This window comes from Lycium ferocissimum, chromosome 10 (assembly GCF_029784015.1).
Source record: "Lycium ferocissimum isolate CSIRO_LF1 chromosome 10, AGI_CSIRO_Lferr_CH_V1, whole genome shotgun sequence".
In the NCBI taxonomy this organism is placed as follows: Eukaryota; Viridiplantae; Streptophyta; class Magnoliopsida; order Solanales; family Solanaceae; genus Lycium; species Lycium ferocissimum.
The window spans coordinates 23,738,154-23,759,190 of record NC_081351.1 but is presented as its reverse complement, the minus strand read 5'-3'; the positions used below and the strand labels follow the sequence as shown (position 1 = coordinate 23,759,190).

The 21,037-nt window shown below is 33.1% G+C and overlaps 1 protein-coding gene across 2 annotated transcripts; it reads right to left on the bottom strand.

Moving 5' to 3' along the window:
* Positions 1-14,607: 14,607 nt before the first annotated feature.
* On the bottom strand, positions 14,608-20,689 carry LOC132035218 (type IV inositol polyphosphate 5-phosphatase 9). 2 transcript variants are annotated; one of them, XM_059425502.1, is made up of 8 exons: positions 20,560-20,689; positions 19,708-19,892; positions 19,141-19,248; positions 18,731-19,049; positions 17,327-17,511; positions 16,264-16,372; positions 15,655-15,809; positions 14,608-14,962 (listed from the first exon to the last, which is right to left on the bottom strand). In XM_059425502.1, exons 1-8 carry the CDS (start codon positions 20,569-20,571, stop codon positions 14,758-14,760), a joined length of 1,278 nt encoding a protein of 425 aa, XP_059281485.1. In that variant the 5' UTR covers positions 20,572-20,689; the 3' UTR covers positions 14,608-14,757. The 2 variants fall into 2 exon arrangements, with proteins under 2 accessions (XP_059281485.1, XP_059281486.1); XM_059425503.1 differs by lacking the exon at positions 20,560-20,689 and adding an exon at positions 20,324-20,427.
* Between the last annotated feature and the right edge of the window lie 348 nt (positions 20,690-21,037).

Sequence of the window (21,037 nt, the reverse complement as noted above, 5' to 3'; positions counted from 1 at the left end):
CATGGTAATTACAATTATAGCCAACTTTGCATGGGACCTATTCTTACTATTTCAAAAGTCGTTTTTTTTAATTTTCAATCACTTTTTTCTTCTTTACTTTTTAATTTTACTGCTCATGATGTATATACTTGCATAATGAAGTGAATATTTCGTGGTTAGATGCATGCTATAATTGTCTTGCTTTTCCTTTTCTATAAAGTACCAAACTTTGCACAAATGCTCATGTAAAGTGAGCATTTATGTAATAGTTAAAGTGTTAAGCTTGATTGTTATGACGTGTTTTTGTATTAAAAAATATGTGTTTGTTGAGGTTGAGATTGGAATGGAATAAAATGTGTGGTTGTTAAAATGAAATGGAATTATTTGGGAGTTAATTAATGTGAACGTTATAAAGATAAGAAGAGTTGGAAGGTCATGTATATATGCATGACCGAGGCAAGAGATCCAATTATTCTCACAAGTGAAACATGACCTAACTCCAAAAATATATAACACAAATATATATAGGAAGAACATGTAGTATGCTTTTTTTAAGGAAGCTGATAGCCTTTTAAGTTTAGTTTCCAACGGTTTATTAATTATTTGAATTTTTTTACAAAATTTTGTTATCATTTTATCGAAGTGTGACAGTATTGTAGCAAAATGCTTCACACAATTGTGCGAAAGTTGCATTTTTTATACCACACATTGACGCAATTATTGTGTGAACTTTCATATATGCCCCTCCCCCCCCCCCCCCAACAACCCACCCCTTTACCCTCAAAATTTTAATGAGAACATCACTAATTTCCGACTGAATCCGTCAGAATTTAGCTTGTCAGTAACATTTCGATGAGTTTCAGTAACATTTTCAATGAACTCTCCATCCAAAATCCTTTACCGCGATGAGTATTTAATTTCTAACAGGATGCCCGTTAGAAATTAGCAATTTTACGATAGTATAAACATAGATATAAGATCATAAGTAACCAACTTCCCTTTCATTTACCTGCAGGTATATTAATATGCTAGTAATGTTTATCAAGGTATATAATCAAGGGCTTGGGACCGTGATTGATGTATTAGTATTATCGTTGCAACCTTATTTCAAGTTTTTGACGTGTGTGACATTTTATCTAAATTTGGTATCCCTACCTGTTTATAGTTTATACTTTATATCAACAGTGATTAGTTTGGTGGGATTAGGTCGATGAATAGTACAACTGGAGAAAAGTGATGATACTATGATAGTTCTCACCTAAATTAGCAAACAGTAATCCTAATAATTGATGTTATGAAACAGTAATCCTAATAATTGATGTTATGAATTAAGGATGACAAGAAAATTAAATATTATCCAACAACAAGATGATGACGTAATCCAACTATGCAATAATGCATGTGTTCTTCAAAGGGTAATTTTATATAAATGATCACTCAAAATTTGTTTTATTTTACCAAGTCAGTAAAATTATTTTTGTAACCAAAAAGAAAAAAAACTCAACTTTAATTAAGTATCACAAAAAAAAAAAAAAAAAAAAAAAAAAAAAAAAAAAATTGTCTAAATATCACAGAAAGAACATCGCTCAGTCCTGAACTCGAATAAATTGTTGAATACCACTTTTATTACGAACTGTCCTAAGCTAAACTATTATAAATTCGTTCCTCTAACAAAAATTTGACACTAGAAACTAAGGAAAGAATAAATGGTACGGACAAATGAAGTTCTTAACCCAGATTGGTGGATTGATTTGCCAGATTTATTAGTTTTTAACATAGTCTAAGGGAAAGATGAAACATGCAAAATTCTGGACAATTAAGGATATTTTTTATTCATTGTGATTGTTTGGATGTATCTTAAGTTTTTAGTATATTTTTGGCCAAAAACTCGCCTAAGTGAAACAAAAAATGTTATACCCAGTGGAACACTCGACCCCAGAACCTAAACTTAATTAATTTTATTTGTTAAAGCTAATCCAGTTATGGCCGTGTGGTGGTCTTAGTGGACCTAACAGTCATCAAAGTGTCGTACATACTTTTCTAACACCCACACAACTCTAAAGTATCGGTGCATATATCTGAGGTGGGGATTAGAATTTTTAGTTTATATTTGTTTATTAAGTAGATCATGTAAATAAATTTTTAGTGAAGGATCAAAAACAATTATCACTGTTTCGCGAGTGTCACATCTCAATAACTATCAATTGTTCTCTTTTTCTATCTTACCAATCATCATCTATATATTAAAACACACATTCATTGTGCGAACAAAGTACGCGTTGATAATTTAAAAGAAAATGGAGGTATTTATAAAGAGTTGGATACTCTTAATGATGTGAGGCTTTTGGGGAAAACCGTGCGCCAGCGCGGACAATATCACATCATGTTAAGAGTATCTTTGGGCCGTTTTAGCCCAACAAGTGGTATTAGAGCTTGTGGTTGTATTTGGTTGCGTTGATTGTCTATTTGAATGATAGAGGCAAATATGAGCAAGATGGTTTGTTTAAATGGCAGTAATTACCATATTTGGAAAAGCAAGATGAAAGATCTTCTATTTGTCGAAAATTGCATTTACTCCGTGTTTCGCTTCAAGAAACCCGAGTCTATTAAAGATGAAGAGTAGAATTTGAAGACTTTACGGGTTTGTGGCTATATTAGACAATGGGTTGAAGATAATGTTTGAAATCATATTGTGAATGAGACAAATGCTAAAAGCTTATGGAAAAAGCTCGAAACACTTTATGCTTCAAAGACTGGCAATAATAAGTTGTTCCTACTGAAAGAATTGATGAATATTAGATACGAAGAGGGCAGCCCTATTTATGATCATATCAGTGATTTTCAGGGTGTTCTTGTTGCTCGAATAGGGTGTCAAGTTTGATGAAGAATTACGAGGACTTTGGCTTCTTAATACTCTGTCGACTCTTCGGAACTCTTAGAGTTTCTTTGACTAATTCTCGCTCCCAAAGGATGGTGTAACTATGGAATATGCTAAGAGTGTTGTTTTGAATGAAGAGATGAGAAGAAGATCTCGAAGCTTCGTCTCTTCAACTTCACACTCCGATATTTTGTTACCGAAGACGGGGGAGAAGTAACTTCGCAGGTCGAATGACGAGGAGGCAAAAGTAAAAGTCAAGACCACTCACCCAGTACAAAGACTCTTACATGTGACTATTGTCACTTGAAAGGGCACATCAAGAAACATTGCTACAAGTTTAAGAGAGACAAGAAAGAAGGCGATAATGAAAATCGTGTTGTTGTTGTATCCATTTGGAGAACATTGTTGTAACTCTTGTTGATTATAGTGGAGCTTTTGTGGGCCGGAGGTCCCGTGGATGTTTTCTCTTCACCTTGAAGGGGTTTTACCACGTAAATTTGGTGTCTCTTCCATTCGATTTATTTTTGCATGCTTTGCTATTTTATTGTTAGTATAGCTGCTGCCTAGATTTCCGTTTGTGCTAGTGTTTATTGTCTTCTCTTAATTCAAATAGTGTGGGAAGTTTAGACTTGGTTATTTCTTCCGTTGTTACCTCGTCGTGCAATTTGGTTATTGCTTGTTTTTTCCCAACAAAGTGGTATCAGAGCCAATGGTTTGGCGGGACGAGTACGAAGATGGCGGAGTGTGGTGTGGGGCCCGGCTTAGTGCCTTTGCCCGTCTATAGGCCGGTTTACAATCTTTACCCGTAGCTTTGAAGACGCGTACACGAATTTTCGGATTCGGTGACCATAAATACTCGACGATATGGGCACACGATATTTAATCTCTGATCCATGGTATGATAATGAGCCACGTGGAACTTAGTTCGAGGGGGAGATTTTTGGGTGTGCGAACAAAGTACCATATTGATAGCTGAAAAGAAAATGGAGCTATTTATAAGTAGTTGGATACTCTTAATGATGTGAGGCCTTTTGGGGAAAACTGTGCAGGCTTGGCCCAAAGCGGACAACATCACATCATGTTAAGAGTATCTTTGCGAATTCTTTTGGGGTGGTCTTTAAATTTTGCCCCTCATATTTGAAATGTTTAAATTTTGCCATCTTGGTGCTCACCCATGTTCCGGTTCGAACCCACGCGCGAGTCAAAATTTTAAAAAAAATTCGCAAGGCGGTTTAAATTTCGCTATGCCGCCAACTAAGATACATACAAAAGAATTACCAAAGTTATGCCGAACCCGCATACTTATGCCTCATGAAGGCAGAGACTTGGCATAAGTATGCCGAGTCCCAAGATAACTTCGATAATTCCTTCACAAAGTTATCTTGCCGATCCGCATAAAAGTTTGCCCATTAAAAGTATGCCCCCCACCGACATAACTTTGAAGGAATTATCAAAGTTATCTTGGCCGTCTGTAAATAAATATTTGAGTGATAAGTCATAGCATGTTTTGTTACCCGTTATCCCGGAAAGTGGTTCAAAATATTCATCATTCTTGTGGAAGCTTGCTGTGTGTGTATCACGTGGAGGACCTAAAGTTTCGATATTGTGGATAGCATTCGGGTTGATCGACCATCTATAAGCTAAATTTTACTTACACCGTAATTATTGTCTTGGCTTTATCTAAGATTTACTGACAGAATAAACATGCTCTTGTGTCAAAGGAAACGGTACGGTACGGTGCAAAGTACAATTCATGATGAGGTTGTCAATCGTGGCGGATGTGTTAATATTGTTAAGTTTGGATTACTGTTTATTTTAATTAGGATGGGCGTAGTAGTTAAAAATTATGCGAAGAACTCGACTTTTCTTGAATATTTATGCCTTATGGGCAGTATTTAGCATAAGTATGCCTGGGTCCGCATAACTTTGATAATTTCTTCACAAAGTTATGCGGGGCATACTTTTAACGGGCAAACTTTTACGTCACCAAGATAAAGTAAATTATCAAAGTTATGGACAAAGATCTTATCCAAGTCTGCCTTATTGGCAGTATAAAAAGTATGCTTAGTCCCGATAACTGTAATTCCTTAACAAAAGTATCTTAAAGGTCCGGTGATAGCTAAATTTAAACTCTACCTTGCTAATTTTTTTTTAAAATTTTGATCGCGGTTCAACCCGAACCTATGGGTGTTAAATTAAGGAGCAAATTTTAAAGATTTCAAATATGAAAAAAATTTAAAGACCACCCCAAAGAAGGCACTCCGCGCAAAAAATATATTGAATGCTTTTAGCCCAACACATGAAGCTGATTAGGCCAACTATTAGCTATTCCGTTATCCTATCTGAACTATCAACATCCACTCAACTAGGTGTGTTTTAATATATAGGTGGTGATACTTCATATAGGAAAAGGAAACAACTGCTAATTGGAATGTGAAACTCGCGAAAAGGTAATTGTTCAGATATGGTTTGATCATTATTTCATAAATTTTTGTAACACAAATACAAAGTTTAAATTAAAATTTCTAAAATTCTATCGAACACATAGAATTCGATATATGTACTCGTGTGACCCGTACCATTTGAAACTCTTAAAAGTTGTTTATTAGCTGCAAGGTTCATACACATCCACAATTTCCATTTGCAAAAGTTTGTTGGTAACGTCCCCACTTTGACTGCAAAAGTTTAATTAAGATCATTTATCAAGACTCGTGAGACCAAGATTCACTTTAGATAAATTGGTATCAACTATGTCCAAAACAGACAAACTACACTCAAAATCCAGGGACGTACACTTGTGTGCTTTGACAGAGAACCTTTTAATTAGTGGATGTAAGAAAAGCTAGCAAAAAAATCGTCCAAAAATCACAGCTATTTTGGACTTTGGCCCTTTCCATCACAGCTACACAAAGTATAATAAATTTTGAGCAAATATTGAACTCAAGTTTGACGCTCCGTGGAACGAGGTTTAGTTATTAGATGAGGCCAAAATTTCCCCTTGCTACGTTATGTTATTCATGATTTAGATGTACGGTTTTTTGTGTTGTGCATTATTTCCTTTGTTTCATTTTGTTTGTCACACTCTGATTTGATACTCGTTGTGTTCCAATTTATGTGATATAATTCAGATTTTGAGAGTGAAACTTCTTTATTTTGACCGTGAATTTGGACGTACAATTTTTACGTTTTTTGAAACATAATTTACATATTTAGAAACTACATAAAAAGCATTATAAGTCACAATATTTACAATTTAAAATAATTAAAGGGCATACAAATAAATCGCTGTCAAAGTTTGACTCTCGAAATTAGAACTGTTTTGAAATGAGCTATAAAAAGAAAAACACGAAAACATAAATTAAAAAGGAACCACGAAAGGATGTGGTGCAGCGGATGAAGGTTTTTCCTTTAATCGAGATCTCGGATTCGAAAGGTATGAAAAAATTCTTGATACGAAACGCTTTTCTTAAATGAATCCTACAAAAAAAATTTAAATTTAATCGGGCTTCAATGCGGATATCATACAAAGTAAAAACCAAAAAAAGATATTAAAAAGATTGGAGTAAAAAAAAGTTTGGTAGGCTGTTGATAAGAATAGGATGATAAGACAAATGTGTCGACAACATTGAGATGACTATCGAGTACAAGCTGGAAAGAATGAAAGCCATTTTCAATCACCAAAAGGAAAATAAAAAATAAAAAAGTAAAAGTGGGCTGGGGTGGACACCCATAACTACTGTACCAAATAATCATTTTCAATCATACTGACTAACCAAACAATGGTTCATTCAGGTCTATCTCTGATCAACAGGAATACAAGAGCAATTAATGCGGTCCGTTTGTTTGGCAACTTTTTTTTTTTTTTTTTTATTTTCTGTTTGGCTAGGGTGGTACGACTATTTTGTTACGACTTCATTGCAATCATTAGCCTTGCGCCTTTTTATTCGTTTACCTGACGGATTGGATAAATTTTCGGTTTGGATATTCGGTTTCGGATTGAAGAAATTACAATTCAAATTCAACCCAAATAAGTTTGGATTGGATTGGATATATTAAGTTCGGTTTTGAATTATTCGGTTTGGATATTTTGGATTTTCGAATTTGACTCTTGAGACTTAAGGCAAACTTATTAGGAACGAACTTCATGTGTTAGTTCCGCATAGGTAAATCTAAATCTTAATTGCTTAGTAAAAAAAAGCCTTCCAGTTCAAATTAGGATTAACAAATCCAAGTCATGTCCAACATAGTAAATCCATACCAAATAAAAGCATTCTGGGAAAGTGGAAATGAACAAAATAACATGAGACTTTTGAGACTTGAGAAGTAAGAAAACGTAGAGAATTGTATATTGGATTTAATGGATAGGGCCTTAGGTACTAATCTATTAGACCTTTAGAAACTAGATTTATTAATAAGGGGAAATGACCTAATAATACTACTTAAGATTCTATATTACAAAATATAAGGATATTTTTCCTTATTTATAAAATATATCGACTTAATTACAAAACATAACGGATCTAAAAAAATTAAAAGCCCATCCGTCCCTTCCCCTTCATTAATCTGCTCAGATCTGGAAAAAAAAAAAAAAACCCTTCTCTTCCCATTCTCTCTCACAATCTGCTCAGATCTGGAAAAAAAATCGCTCGCCGATACTTTGTTTCATCCATGCTCTCCGGCAAAGCCCGCCCCAATTATGAAATCCTTCACTAGAGAATACGATTAAGTCATCCGCAAATGCTAAGTGATTCACTTGTGGCCCAACCCTATTCATGTAAAAGCTTCTAAACCTTCTTGTATTGTGTAAGATATTTAACATTACCGAGAGTAGCTCTGCACTGAGCACAAAGAGTGAAGGAGATGTTGGGTCTCCTAGTCGTAGTCCATTTTCTGACCGAGAGAAACCATGTCTCTGACCATTTACTATTAGAGAATATCAGTTACTGGATTTGTATATCAGTTCCATCCATAACTCTGAGAATCCAACTTTCTCACTAGACAACATAAAAAGTTCCACGAAGGGGAAAAAATTTCATCCCAATTTGAAGCGAGATACAAAATTGTATTAAATTTGTATGAAAGTTGTATAAAATATTGTTGTAGTTGTATTAAATTTCCAAAAACCTAACATGAACTTTATACAAAATTTATACAGTTATATACATATTTCATATCATTTTTATATAGTTTTCAAACACGAAAAATATGAGAATTTTAAGCTTTGAGCAAGATATACATATTTCATAGTATAATTTTCATACACAAATTTGAGCCAAATTTTTTAGTCTTGAGCGAGATATACATATTTCATAAAGTTTTCATACATAAATTTCTGAGCGAAAATTGTAAGCTTTGAGCGAGATATATACATTTTATGCACAAAATTTTCGTATATCTTTTGTAAGAAATCTATTGGTATGTTTTGTAAAGGCGAAAAATATCGTCATATTTTGTAAATATACCTTATTCTTATGTATATATAGGTTATTCTCCCTATTAATAATGGTCACATATGATACAGGCAGGGCTAGATAAAAGGTATAAATTTTTTGGATATTCGGATATCCAAAAATCCATAGTACTAAATTCATATCCAAGCCGAAATCCATAAATTTTAAAAATAAAATCCGAAGTTCAATCCATAATCCAAATATCCAAACCAAATATTTAAAAAGTTCGGATTTCGGTTTGGATTTTGGGTTGACCCAAACTGTGCCCACCCCTAGCCTTGCCTTTCGGCATTTCCTCCTTGCCGTTAAGGTAATTTGTTGTAAATCAAGCTAGCTTTATAAGGGTCTGCGGTCTAAAAGTGGTGAATGAGATTAAACATGAATGAGATTAGACAGAGTAAATATTGGAGTGTTTTATAAGGGATTCAGGCTCAGTTAGTAATTGGTTAAAAGGGACAAGGGGTTTGAAATGTGAGAAAATGTTTGTTCCTCGCATCTTCTTTTTTAGAGTCTAAACTTCTCATCTTTCATTCTTATATCATTCTTAGTTACTTGTTATTTTAATATTTTCCATTGTAGTTTAAGTGTTGTAATTGCTATACTAGAGCTATCTAATCAAGTTAAGGTGTCTAGATTTACATTTTCAAAGTTGGAATGTTAGTTACCAGTTAGGTCAAGTTAAGATGTCTATCTATCTATCATGTCAAAAATTTATATAGTCGTCGATCTTGTGTGATATTATGATGTAAACTTATGTCCCGCAAAAAAGTTGTTTGAGTTGAGGAGTAAAAATTAAAGACCAGCACAAAACAAGAACAAAAGTGCAAATGGCCCGTAGTTGCTTCCACAATAAACGAGTTAACTAGGAAGCCCATGGGCCATGATGGAAATGGCCCAAAGGATTTCATTTGCTTAGATGTCAGTTGGCCCATTTCAAATATGCATGAGATTTCGGTTAACAAGATATTGTCCTTTAAAACCATATAAGAGAAGAATAGATATATCTAAGAAAAGTACTTCAAGTAACACGAAGAGAGATCCAAATGAAAACCAAAAAAGTGGAGTAACAAAAAAAAAAAAAAAAAAAAAACTGAAGTTGCAAAGAAAGCTAAGTTAAATTTTTACAGTGAATTAATAATAGGCAATTGATGTGTTCGACAAAAAGAAGTTAAAAAAATTTAAGTTAAATTTATTTCTTCACCAAAAATCGATCAAAACATCTTCATTCTCTACATTAAATAATCTTTTACTTAAAGAAAAAAAGAACTTCTAAACTTCCAAAATTTGGTCAAACAAGCTTGACTCTAAAAGCGTCCTTTTAGTGCTTCTACACGTTACAAATCCACAATTATAATTGTCTCTTTGGACAAATTAAGTCCATAATTTCAATGGGCCAGTCCTTGTCTCATCAACTTATAAATTTGCGAATTGCCCTTCTTTTGGGGTATTTTTAAATTTTCTTCTCTCATATTTGCGTCTTTAAATTTTCGCCTTCATATTTGCGTCTTTAAGTTTTGCCCTTAGCTTGGATACACGAGGCTTTGGGTTCGAACCCCGCTCAAGCATAAAATAAAGAAATAATTTCGCAAGCGCAGGCACGGGAGGGTATACCGTTTCTCCCAAGATAACTTCCTGGAAAAACTAAAGTTATGCGGAGGGCATAACTTTTCCTCAAGACATAGTTTAGTTATGCCTTATGAAGCAAAACTTTTCCTTAAGGAACTATGTCTTATGGGGCAGACTTTTAATTAAGGCATAACCAAAAATATGCCTTAACTAAAAGTGTGCCTTGAAAAGTTTTAAAAAAAAAAATGTCTCAAGGCAAAGTCTCCCCCTCAAGATAACTTCCTTAAGGAAAAACTAAAGTTATGCCGGAGGGGGCATAATTTAGTTTTGCTTGATGGGCAAAACTTTTCCTTAAGGAATTATGCATTGATAAGATTTTTAATTAAGGCATAACCAAAAGCATGCCTTAACTAAAAGTGTGCCTTGAAAAGTTAAAAAAAAAAAAAAAAAATGTCTCAAGGCAAAGTCCGCCCTCCGGATAACTTCCTTAAGGAAAACTAAAGTTATGCCGGAGGGGGCATAACTTTTCCTCAAGGTATAATTTAGTTTTGCCTTATGGGCAAAAATTTTTCCTGGAACTATGTTTACGGGGCATACTTTTAATTAAGCGCATAACCAAAAGTATGCCTTAACTAAAAGTGTGCCTTAAAAGTTTAAAAAAAAAAAAAAAAAATGTCTCAAGGCAAAGTCTCATTTTCCAAGATAACTTCCTTAAGGAAAAACTAAAGTTATCCGAGGGCATAACTTTTCCTCAAGGCATAATTTAGTTTTGCCTTGGCAAAATTTTTCCTTAAGGAACTATGCCTTATGGGTATACTTTTTAATTAAGGCATAACCAAAAGTATGCCTTAACTAAAAGTGTGCCTTGAAAAGTTAAAAAAAAAAAAAAAAAATGTCTCAAGGCAAAGTCCGCCCTCCGCATAACTTTGGTTTTTCCTTAAGATTGTACGCCGGATCCGCATACACTCTCCCCAATACTGTCTTGCGAAATTATTTTTTTATTTTATGCACGAACGGGGGTTCGAACCTGTAGCCTCGGTATCCAAGCGAAGGGCAAAACTTAAAGAACACAAATATGAGGGGCAAAATTTAAAGACCACCCCAAAAGAAGGGCAATCCGTGCAAAAAATTGTAAATTTTATATTATCCAAATGGTAATCTTTTGCAGTATATATGGGGTCATTTGCAAGATTGTCCTTCAAAGGCACTGGTCTTTAATTTTGGCCCCTCAAATTGGTGGTCTTTAATTTTTACCAGTACCCCGAGGTCTTAGGTTCAAACCCCGACTCAATCAAAAAAAATAAAAAATCACAAGGCAGAGTTTTGCAAAATTTCAATTGAATAAAAAAAAATTGTCTTAATGCAAACATCTACCTTAAGGTAGAGTTTTGTCTTTAGGTACAAGGCAGAGTTAGCCTCAAACTCTGCCTGAAGATAGCGAAACTCTGCTTGATCAGGTAGAGTTTGAGGCAAAACTCTATCTTGCGAATCCAAACTCTACCTTACAATTTTTTTTTTAATTTTTGACTAAGCGGGGGTTCGAACCCGAAACCAAAGGATTTTTAGCGAAGGGTAAAAATTAAAGACCACCAATTTGAGGGCCAAAAATTAAAGACCAATGCCTTTGAAGGGCATTCTGCACAAAAAAAAAAAAAAAAAAAAAAAAAAAGAGAGAGAGAGAGAGAGAGAGAGAGATATGTGCTGATAATCGTCGCATAACTTAATATGAAGTTTGATTCGCTTCGTTAAGCTCCACATAGCTAATGCTGACATAGTTATGTAAAAATTTGCGTATTATTTTATGCATGATTAGAATATGATAAAAGAGTACATAAATTAGCAATATATGAAGGGGAAAAAACCCTTAAAATAAGCAATTTCTGAATAAAAATCACTATATTATTATTATAGCATAACAAACCATTCATTATTTATCTCTTAAACAATTCCTACATTATAATTCATGCATAGTTAGTACATGAACCAAAAATTCTTTAACAAATCCACAATTAAAATTGTCTCAATACTGGACAAACTAAGCCCATAATTTCAATGGGCCACTCTTTGTCCCTATATAATCCTCTAAGTATTCCACATTATATTTCACTGTTTGTGGTGTTTTCAAATTAAAGCATAATCCACTTTAGGGAACATTAAGGATAACACGCCCCATGTCTCTTACAGACACCTACATCATCAAACATTTCACAAATCACAAGTCTAAATTATTTGGCTTAAAAACAAACATATGTAAACAAATAAATAAATGGTATACAAATGAATTAATGCCTATATTATATGTCGGTTGAGAGAGAAAGAGATGAGTGCCATTTACGTAATATGTATTAAAGGGTCATAAAAAGATATAATCTCTATATATAAAATCCTGCATCATTATAAGAATGTTCCAATTACTATACATAAGTCATGCAAAATTATATGCATTGTAAGAAGAATACAGATTTTCGTAATATATGGATGGAAAGAACTAAAATGACAAACCTACTAATCTCCTAATAGCAAATAAACTTTCTTTTGTTTGAAAAAGAAACACATATTTTAGTTCCGCACAATATGCCAATTTTAATACATCAAATAAAACATTTAACAAGAAATAATCTTATATTATATTCCATGCATAACTAATTCATATTTTACTAGTCCCTACAGTACAATCACTGCATTACTAATCCTCGCATTACTTACATCTAAATGAAATGATTCTTAACATATTTGTGCATGATTAATGTCAAAAAGAAAATTATGAATTCCAATTTCAAGTTGTAATGATTTAGTAGATTTTTTGGAGTAGTATATATGATCTTTTTAATTATATAATCGGCTGGTATCTGAAACCTAATTGGTTCAACTAATATAAATTCGCCAGGCGTAGCTACTAAAGACTGGAAAGTGCTCCATACCAAAAATTTCTCCATTCTGATCAAGGGTCGATCAAAAACTTTCGATTAAGGGGACGAGGAATCTCATCCATCGATCCCACCACATCCTCGAGTGTTGATCATCGCATGCTAGACGACTAATACTTGATTCAAAACATTAAAATTAATTAAATAAATTCGAGTTTTCTCTTTTTTCGGATTGCTACAAATTTTCATGCTTCTAGAGTTCTAGTGTTGAATTATCAGACCTTGATTTCACTATTTCATAAACCAACAACCAAGTCCACACATTAAAGTAAAACTAAAAGATAAAACTGGTTTATATTTTTCTTGAATAAATAAATTGTAACGTGTATCTGTGTATACATCCAAAGTAATCAAAATTTGTTAATTGGTGTATGAATTTCTCCACTCTGATTGGTTCATTCTGTCCAATCAATTGCTTGAAAGATTGTACCAATCATTTGCAATCCTTTCAATTTCTTTAATTTACCCAAAGAAAAAAAAATTAATGAAAACATAAGAAGGTGGGCCATTTTTAATTGAGAGTTGCATGGAAGAACCTGTCTGGAAGCATCATCTAAGGATAGTAAAATAAATAAATATGCCAAATCCATGGGTGGAGAAAGCATTGATACGGACATATACTGATCCACTGATAATAACATGGTGGAGAAAAAAAAATACTGCCAACTTACAATATACTACTGATTAGCTTGTGTTTTTTCACTTAAGTATTTTACTACTACAAGCTAAGTTCTAAATTTTGTTACGTTTATAGATGGAGCTTAAGTTATATATACGTGGTCAGCGTAAGAAATTTCTTATACTATCAAATCATTCAAAAACCCTTCTAGGAAACTTAAATAGTGTAAGAATGTCTGTCCTAACGATTTATATAACTCAACATCTTTTAGATAAATAGCTTATATATGAGTTTTTTCCGCTTATATCTATTTATTTAAAGGAGTTATATTATTAACGTCCTTAATTTGATATTTCTTTATACTTATGTGTATATATAATCAGTGCCGAAGACGGAAGTATTTAATATAGTGATTAATTGCATGGTCCAAACTTCGCTTTTGGTCACATGTTTTTTTTTTTTTTTTTTAATTTCCCAGGATGAATCCTGGTAGAGTTGTATATTATTATTGAAGGCAATAACTGGGGGATTAGGCCTTACCTCTAATATACAACAGCTGATTGTAAGCAACCAGCACAAAAAGGAGAATGCAAATCATAAATCTTATGCATTCTCTTAGATCAAACTGACCTATACATCTAGCTAACAAAAAAGCTGGCTTTGTCATATCTTATCACAGGGAAGCAGCCTTTTGTCCAAACTGAACAGCCCAATAGCTCCTCTAGGTAACCTGAATAGTAAGAGGCTCATCCAAAGTAGTAGCAAGGTTTGCAAAATAGTCTGCAACTCTGTTAGCTTCCCTATAACAGTGGTTGATGCTCACTTCCTTGCCTTCAGTCAGTATCAAGGTATCCTCAATAATAGGTTTCAAGTTGAGGTTGCTGACATTTTCTTTCAAAAGCAACTTTTTTACAAGCATTGAGTCCAGCTCTAGAATGCATTTGTTGATATTTCTATCCTTTATCCATTGTCCACCATACTTTGCAACCATAGCCTCTGCCACATTATGGCTACTACATTGTATTTGGACAGCAAATGCAAATAGAAGATCACCATTTGGTCACATGGTTGAGTCCCAGATGTAGCATTTTTCGCTTTTTTTTTTTATTGAATCCCCTTATTAAAATTTCCGGCACGAGTCAATAATCATAAATCAGTATATTCATATTTATACAGATAAAAAACGGATTGAGTCATGAAAAAGGCTCTTTTCTTTTGATCTCAGATTTAAAATACAAAAGCACCAAGATCACACAATATTATACATTGTGTACATGTGGGGGGTGGGGTATATTATATATTGCTTATCTTTAAGTTGAAGGTTTAATCTTCCATTACCTATTCTGAGTGCATCTCTAGTTGGCTTGTAATCTGATCAAATCTTTCTGATAAAAAGAAACTCTGTAATCTCTTCAACTTTCTTGAAACTCTCACTTGTGTGCTGAAAATTGCCTTTACTGGTCTGTGATCTGATAATGTTGATTCACCTCTTGCATATAGTTGTTTTTTTAACCCTTCACCATACCATATTATTCTATCACACCTAAAAATATAGTTCCATCAAATAGGAAAGAAGAATTACGCCTTCGTCAAATATTTTTTGCATTACTAAAGGTGAAAAATAACTTAATATACAAAAACGGAGGGATCGGGGGGTGGGGTGGGGGGTGGGGGGGAGTAGGTGGGAGGAAGGAGAACTAATTTATATGATCCGCTTTTATTTTTGTTCTGTCAAGTGATATAATTTAACTTTAGATTTCCCAATTTACCCTTCATGTGATGATTTATAACCCTATAAATATCTACGGCTCATTTAACACTACAAGTTTCAAAAGTGTTTATTTCTTTCTTAAGCTTTATGATTAATCAATGTGTATCTCATATCAGTTGAAATTAGTGGACTATGATAGGAGAGATCAGACATTATGCAAACGAAAGTGTATAAATACAGTTTATATATTTTGTGCACTAACAGTATAAAGAACTTTTACACTCTCCGTTTAAATTGACCTATATCAATAGTTAACTCTTCATATATATATATAAAGCTTGATATGACAACCTGAAAATAAAGTAATAACCTGCTATAATCCATGAAAGTTAGACCGCATTAACTATATATCAGATTCTTAAAGATACTAATCAATATTCATCTAAATTTAGGTAATCTCTCATGAACAAGGTATGCATTTTTATTAGTGTGTTACTTGAGTTACAAGTAAATAACAAACTTACCATGCAGGAGAACGTTTCTTTTCGCCTCTTTTCACCTCTGGTCTACCATAGTAAAAATTACTCGAATTTGGATAATATTTGTATGTAGGAGCAAATTTGATCATCCCTTCTTGCCAACCTTCAAATACTTGTCCATCCATGAGCTCCATCCTCAACTATATTTAATAATGACACATTTTTAAAATATTAGTTATAGTGGCTTTGAATCTGCTAAAGGCAGCCCAGTGCACAAGTCTCACATTTGTGCTGGTCTGTAAAAGGGTCGTATCCTACTACAAGGGTGTAATTTATACTAGGCATAATACCCTGATGCAAGTATTAGTGGCTGATTATAGAACTCGAACCCCTGATAAAGGTCTCATGAAGACAACTTTAACGTTGGTCCAAGGTTCCCGACACCTTTTGGCTTTCAGATTTCCTAAAGAACAGCCTAGTGCCTGAAGCACTCCGCACAGAGTCCAGGGAAGGGCCGCACTCTAATCTAGGAGGCGTGATAAAGGCAGCTTACCCTGTTGCAAGCATCAATGGCTAATTCCACGACTTGAATCCCTGACCTATAGGTCACACGGAAACAATAACTTTTTATAATTAATACTTATAATAAGCTACCTGATCTTTTTCCAAGAGTGCATTCCAATCTCCTTTTTCCACTAATATTCTTGTAGTTGATTCTGGTAATGAAATCCTGTAGTTCAAATCTCCAAGCAGTATCACTCGGCTGCAACCAACCAATTCGAAAATTAGGTTAAAAGTGATGTCATGAAGATACATAATTACTTTTTAAAAATGATATTTGTGTTCTTCATGTACAAGGGATTGTGATGGCATTTAGATATTTACTTTTAAATTGATATTTGTGCTATTAATGTAAGAATAATCAACTTTTCCTACCGTTGGTACAGAAAAAGAGTTATACTTTTACAACTTGTTGAAGGTCAATTGATATTTAATAGGCAACTTGCCCAAGTTCGAAATTGTCTTTTTATTTTGTATTCTTTTCATTGTTTAGCTACCCATTCAAGACTACTATACTATAACAAGATTATTATATGTTTAAAAGGTGATTAAATAATTATCAAGACTTAATTGTGATTCGATTGGCGGCTTCAACTAACAAAACAATGTTTAACTCTTCAACAACCAATACTTAATTGGTTGTTAAAGTTTAATTTTTATGGACTTACTCATGTCTTATTACCACAAATATCTGTCATTGATTAGAAAATTTACTAAAAAAGTCGATTAATCGAAGTAATCGTTAACGAATCGTTTTGGAAAGTTCTTATTAAATTAAGTTAAATTAAGCACCAAGGGTTGTTGGTGGGATAGATACGATCAATCCCTCCACCCTTAACTATAACCAAATATTTCAGATTCGAACCCTGAGAATGAAAAAAATCTTGATTTGGAGCATCTCCCCTTTTAGTGTGCCTTACGCGGCGAGAATCACTACACAAAATCACTAATTTCCAATGGGCGTTCCTTCAGCATTTGGCTCGTCAGTAAGGTGTTCCCAAGGGAAAAACTGGGAACGTTATCGACATCCGAAATTTCCACTAGAAATTAGAATTTTTCTGATAGTGAATCCAGATTTGTCGGGTGGACACTGAGCACTGAATGAGAATCTAAAAAACATTAAACTAAAGGAGCTTAATTAAGGTTATTGACATACTCATGATCAAGAATTTTTCTTGGCAATTCAAGTGAAGAGCCTTTGGGGAAAGTTGTTCTTGAAAATATTTCAGCAACATTTGAATTGCGAATTTTCTCATCTCCTTCTCTACCACCAGAAGCTAAATGAGTGCACACAAAGCATAAGCTTGTTTGATGTAATTGAAATCTAACTGATACTGCACCCTGCAAAACAAATTTTATACATAATTAAATACCAAATTAAATAATAAACCGCCATTTAAATTAAGAGTCATGTCTTGTTTCTGCACAATTTAAAACAAAGACAAAATGAAAAATACATGATATATAGCCTGTTTGGCCAAGCTTCTAAAATCAGTTTATTTTAAAAAGTACTTTTGTTTAAAAGTACTTTTCAAAAAAGTACTTTTGGCAAAAAACAGTTTGTGTTTGGCCAATTAATTTAAAAAGTACTTTTGAGCAGCAATTAGTGTTTGGCCAAGCTTTTAAAAAGTGCTTCTATATGTATTTTTCTCAAAAATACTTTTCAAAAAAAAATGCTTTTAGGCAAAAGAAAAGCCTATTTTTTTTAGGCTTAAAAAAGCTCGTTCATATCTACTGAAGCACTTATTTTATCCTAACAGCTTGGCCAAACACCTCACTTTTTTTCAAATAAGCACTTATTGAAAAAATAAGTACTTTTGGGGGGGAAAATAAGCTTGGCCAAACAGGCTAGTAATATGCTTGAGATAATCCATTTTCCATAACAATACTTCCTCTGTCTCAATTTATGTGGACATGTTTGACCAGAAAATGAAAGAAATTTAAAAAAGAATACTTTGAAACTTGCATACTAAAACAAGTCATAAATATTTATGTGGCTATAAATAAACTCATTAAGGATAAAAACAAGAAATTTAAAGTTGAACTATTTCTAAATATGAAAAATGAATCATGCTTTTGTGAACAAACTAAAAAAGAAAACTATGACACATAAAATGGGACAGAAAGAAATAGAAGTTAAAAGATTACTCATTAAATGTAGAATATGCGACTTTGCAAACCAGAATGAAATGGTATGAACGTTATCATTCATGAAAAAGGAGGAGCTATATTTCTTTGTTGGGAAGTTGGATTTTTAAGAAGAAAATAATATTATTGAATGAAATTTGGAGATGAAATATTATTTTTGATTTATTTTACGTGTCTTAGTTGATTGGACATAGAGTTTAAGAAAGTAAGGATCAGAAAATTATGGAATTTTGTAATTTTAAACTAATATGTGTGTAGTGTACCAAAATATCTTTTAAATACTATCATCGTAAACATACATGTGATACATCAAAATTAAAGAGTTACTAACTATAAAAAGTGACCTTTTCTTTTAAACAAACTAAAAAGAGAAATTAAACACATTAAATGAATTAGATGAAGTAATAATTACCTTGTTCCCTAAGCAACCCATGACTCCACAGCCAACACAAGAAACACTAGGGTATCGAATAAACGAACGAAAATCATTTCGAACCCAAACTGAAATCAATATTCCAACCATTTGTTTACTGATAATACAACTGAATTCTTGTGGAAATAATTGGCCAATATTTTCATCAATATTTGCATTTCCATTCTTTGGAGAATTTGTATTTTCTTTTCCTTTCTTGTTCAAAGCTTGTCTTATTAAAGAATTCCACTTTGCTGAAATCCTTCCACTCTCTAATCCAAGAACATTTGCTGCTCTTAGTGGCACTACTTCTTGAAACCTTCAAAAAAAAAAAAAAAAAAAACATTGGGTACATTTCATTTTGTAATAACTTGAATTAAAAAAAAATGTTTTGGGAAATAAGAATATACCCAAAAACATAGATGTCACATGAGGTGTGGCACGTGCCGAGCAGATCATCCACATTGAAATCATCAGTGGGTACAACTCCTCCAACATTCCATGTATTAACAAAAACACTGTGAAAAAAAAAAACATTATGTATGATATAATAGGCATGAAAACACACATTATGAGAAATTATAACAATTAAGCCATGAGGAAGGGAATTTTTCTTATAATTATTCGGTATTCAAACTCACTGGCCCTATTAATCTAAATTTGCGCCGCATAAGGCTAATTAAATAGGAAACACTTTATATCAAAAGTTTCTGTTTTCGAAGCTCGAATTCAAGATATTTTATTAAAGATGAAGAGGTTATATCCATCCTATCACAATCCGTTGGTGGTACTATGAAATGATTAATTTCCTCAATGGAATATTCTCCTAGTATCATTCCTTTTCGGAGAACGAATCTAAAACAATATAATAAAGTTGAATACATGTTTCAAGAATTTCATTGGTTGAATTCTAACCACTAAAATCTAATTATATCTAAATAGTGGTTAGGATGTTGAGCACTCCACTAATTAATTACCTGTAGTTTTGAGTTTCCTCATGAGGATCACTGAAAATTATATCACCAGAACTGTGGGATCTTTTATCAAAATGATGTGGAATCTCTAATAAATCTTCAGAACCATCACTTGGAAAATCTGCCACAAAATTGGTGCTCCCCAATCTCTTTAGGACCTTACTAGCTACCAATCTTGGCCACATAACCTTGAAAATGAAAAAACGAAAAATTAGAACTTAGTAGAGACATATACAGAAAAGAACAAAGAATTCAATTAGCCATGCAAATTAATAACTATGGACAACATCTAATTACTTCCAAAGTATAATTATGATCTCCCAACCCATCTATAAATTCTTGGAGACATCTAGAATATTATAGAGAAAATAAAAGTATAAGCTACAACATATTATTAACTAAATTATAGATTCTCACAAAGAGAATGCAGTAATAGTGTTAAATCTTGAAGTTGTATATAGGCCCACAATGATATACAAAACAATGAAGTTAAACACAAAGACATGATAAGAGAAGAAACGAGAAGGGAGATTAGAAGAACATGAAGTGATAATTTTCTCAAGGGGTTCATCATCTATAATATACACGTAAAAAGAATGTTTTGACTTTATATATATACAGTGTAATTTTCTGACAAAGGGATTTCGGATGAATTCCTTCCGCCCCTCAAGCTTCTACCATGGTTTCGAGTATAGAGGAAAATGAAGTGATAAAAAGCAATAAGAAAAGAAGGGGTAAAACGCTATAGTGACAGACAATCAGCTTTTCATATACAAACAGATTATTTCTAACAAATATTGGAAAATGGAAGCATGAAAACACAAAGAGAAAGAGAGAGTGAGAGAAGAAGCATACTTCTCCTTTCATTGTTGAGGGTGAAGAGTGAAGAGAAATGGTATTGTAATGTTGAAGAAGGTGTCAAGAGAAATGGACAAAGATATATATAGGCATATAGTACGTAAAAGAATAAAAAGGGAGAGATTATGCTGGGGAAGTACTAACTAATAGTAGAAGATTATAACTAATTAGGAGTAGAGGCAATAGTATCATGACGTGGTCATGATACCCTTCTTTCAAATTACCCCACATACATAAATAAAAATAATATAATATGCTAAAGTAGTCCAGGATCATATGAATTCCTTTGGGAACTCTAGCACAACTAATGAGGAATAAACTCTTGAATACCTTCGGCACGTATTAATCGGTTCTAGAATGTATATTTGAGTTTAATTATTCTGTTTATTTTTTATTTTTTCCTTTAGAGATATAATGTTTGTTTACCCGTAAAACGGTTCAGTTGAATTTATAGACGTGATCAGGGACACGTAGA

What these genes read in the sequence shown, in the direction of transcription:
- LOC132035218 (XM_059425502.1), bottom strand. An exon ending in TGGGTTGCTTAGGGAACAAG is followed by an intron (nt 17,512 to 18,730) that starts GTAATTATTACT and finishes TTTGTTTTGCAG; the next exon opens with GGTGCAGTATCAGTTAGATT. An exon ending in AAGAAACGTTCTCCTGCATG is followed by an intron (nt 14,963 to 15,654) that starts GTAAGTTTGTTA and finishes CTATATTTTTAG; the next exon opens with GTGTGATAGAATAATATGGT.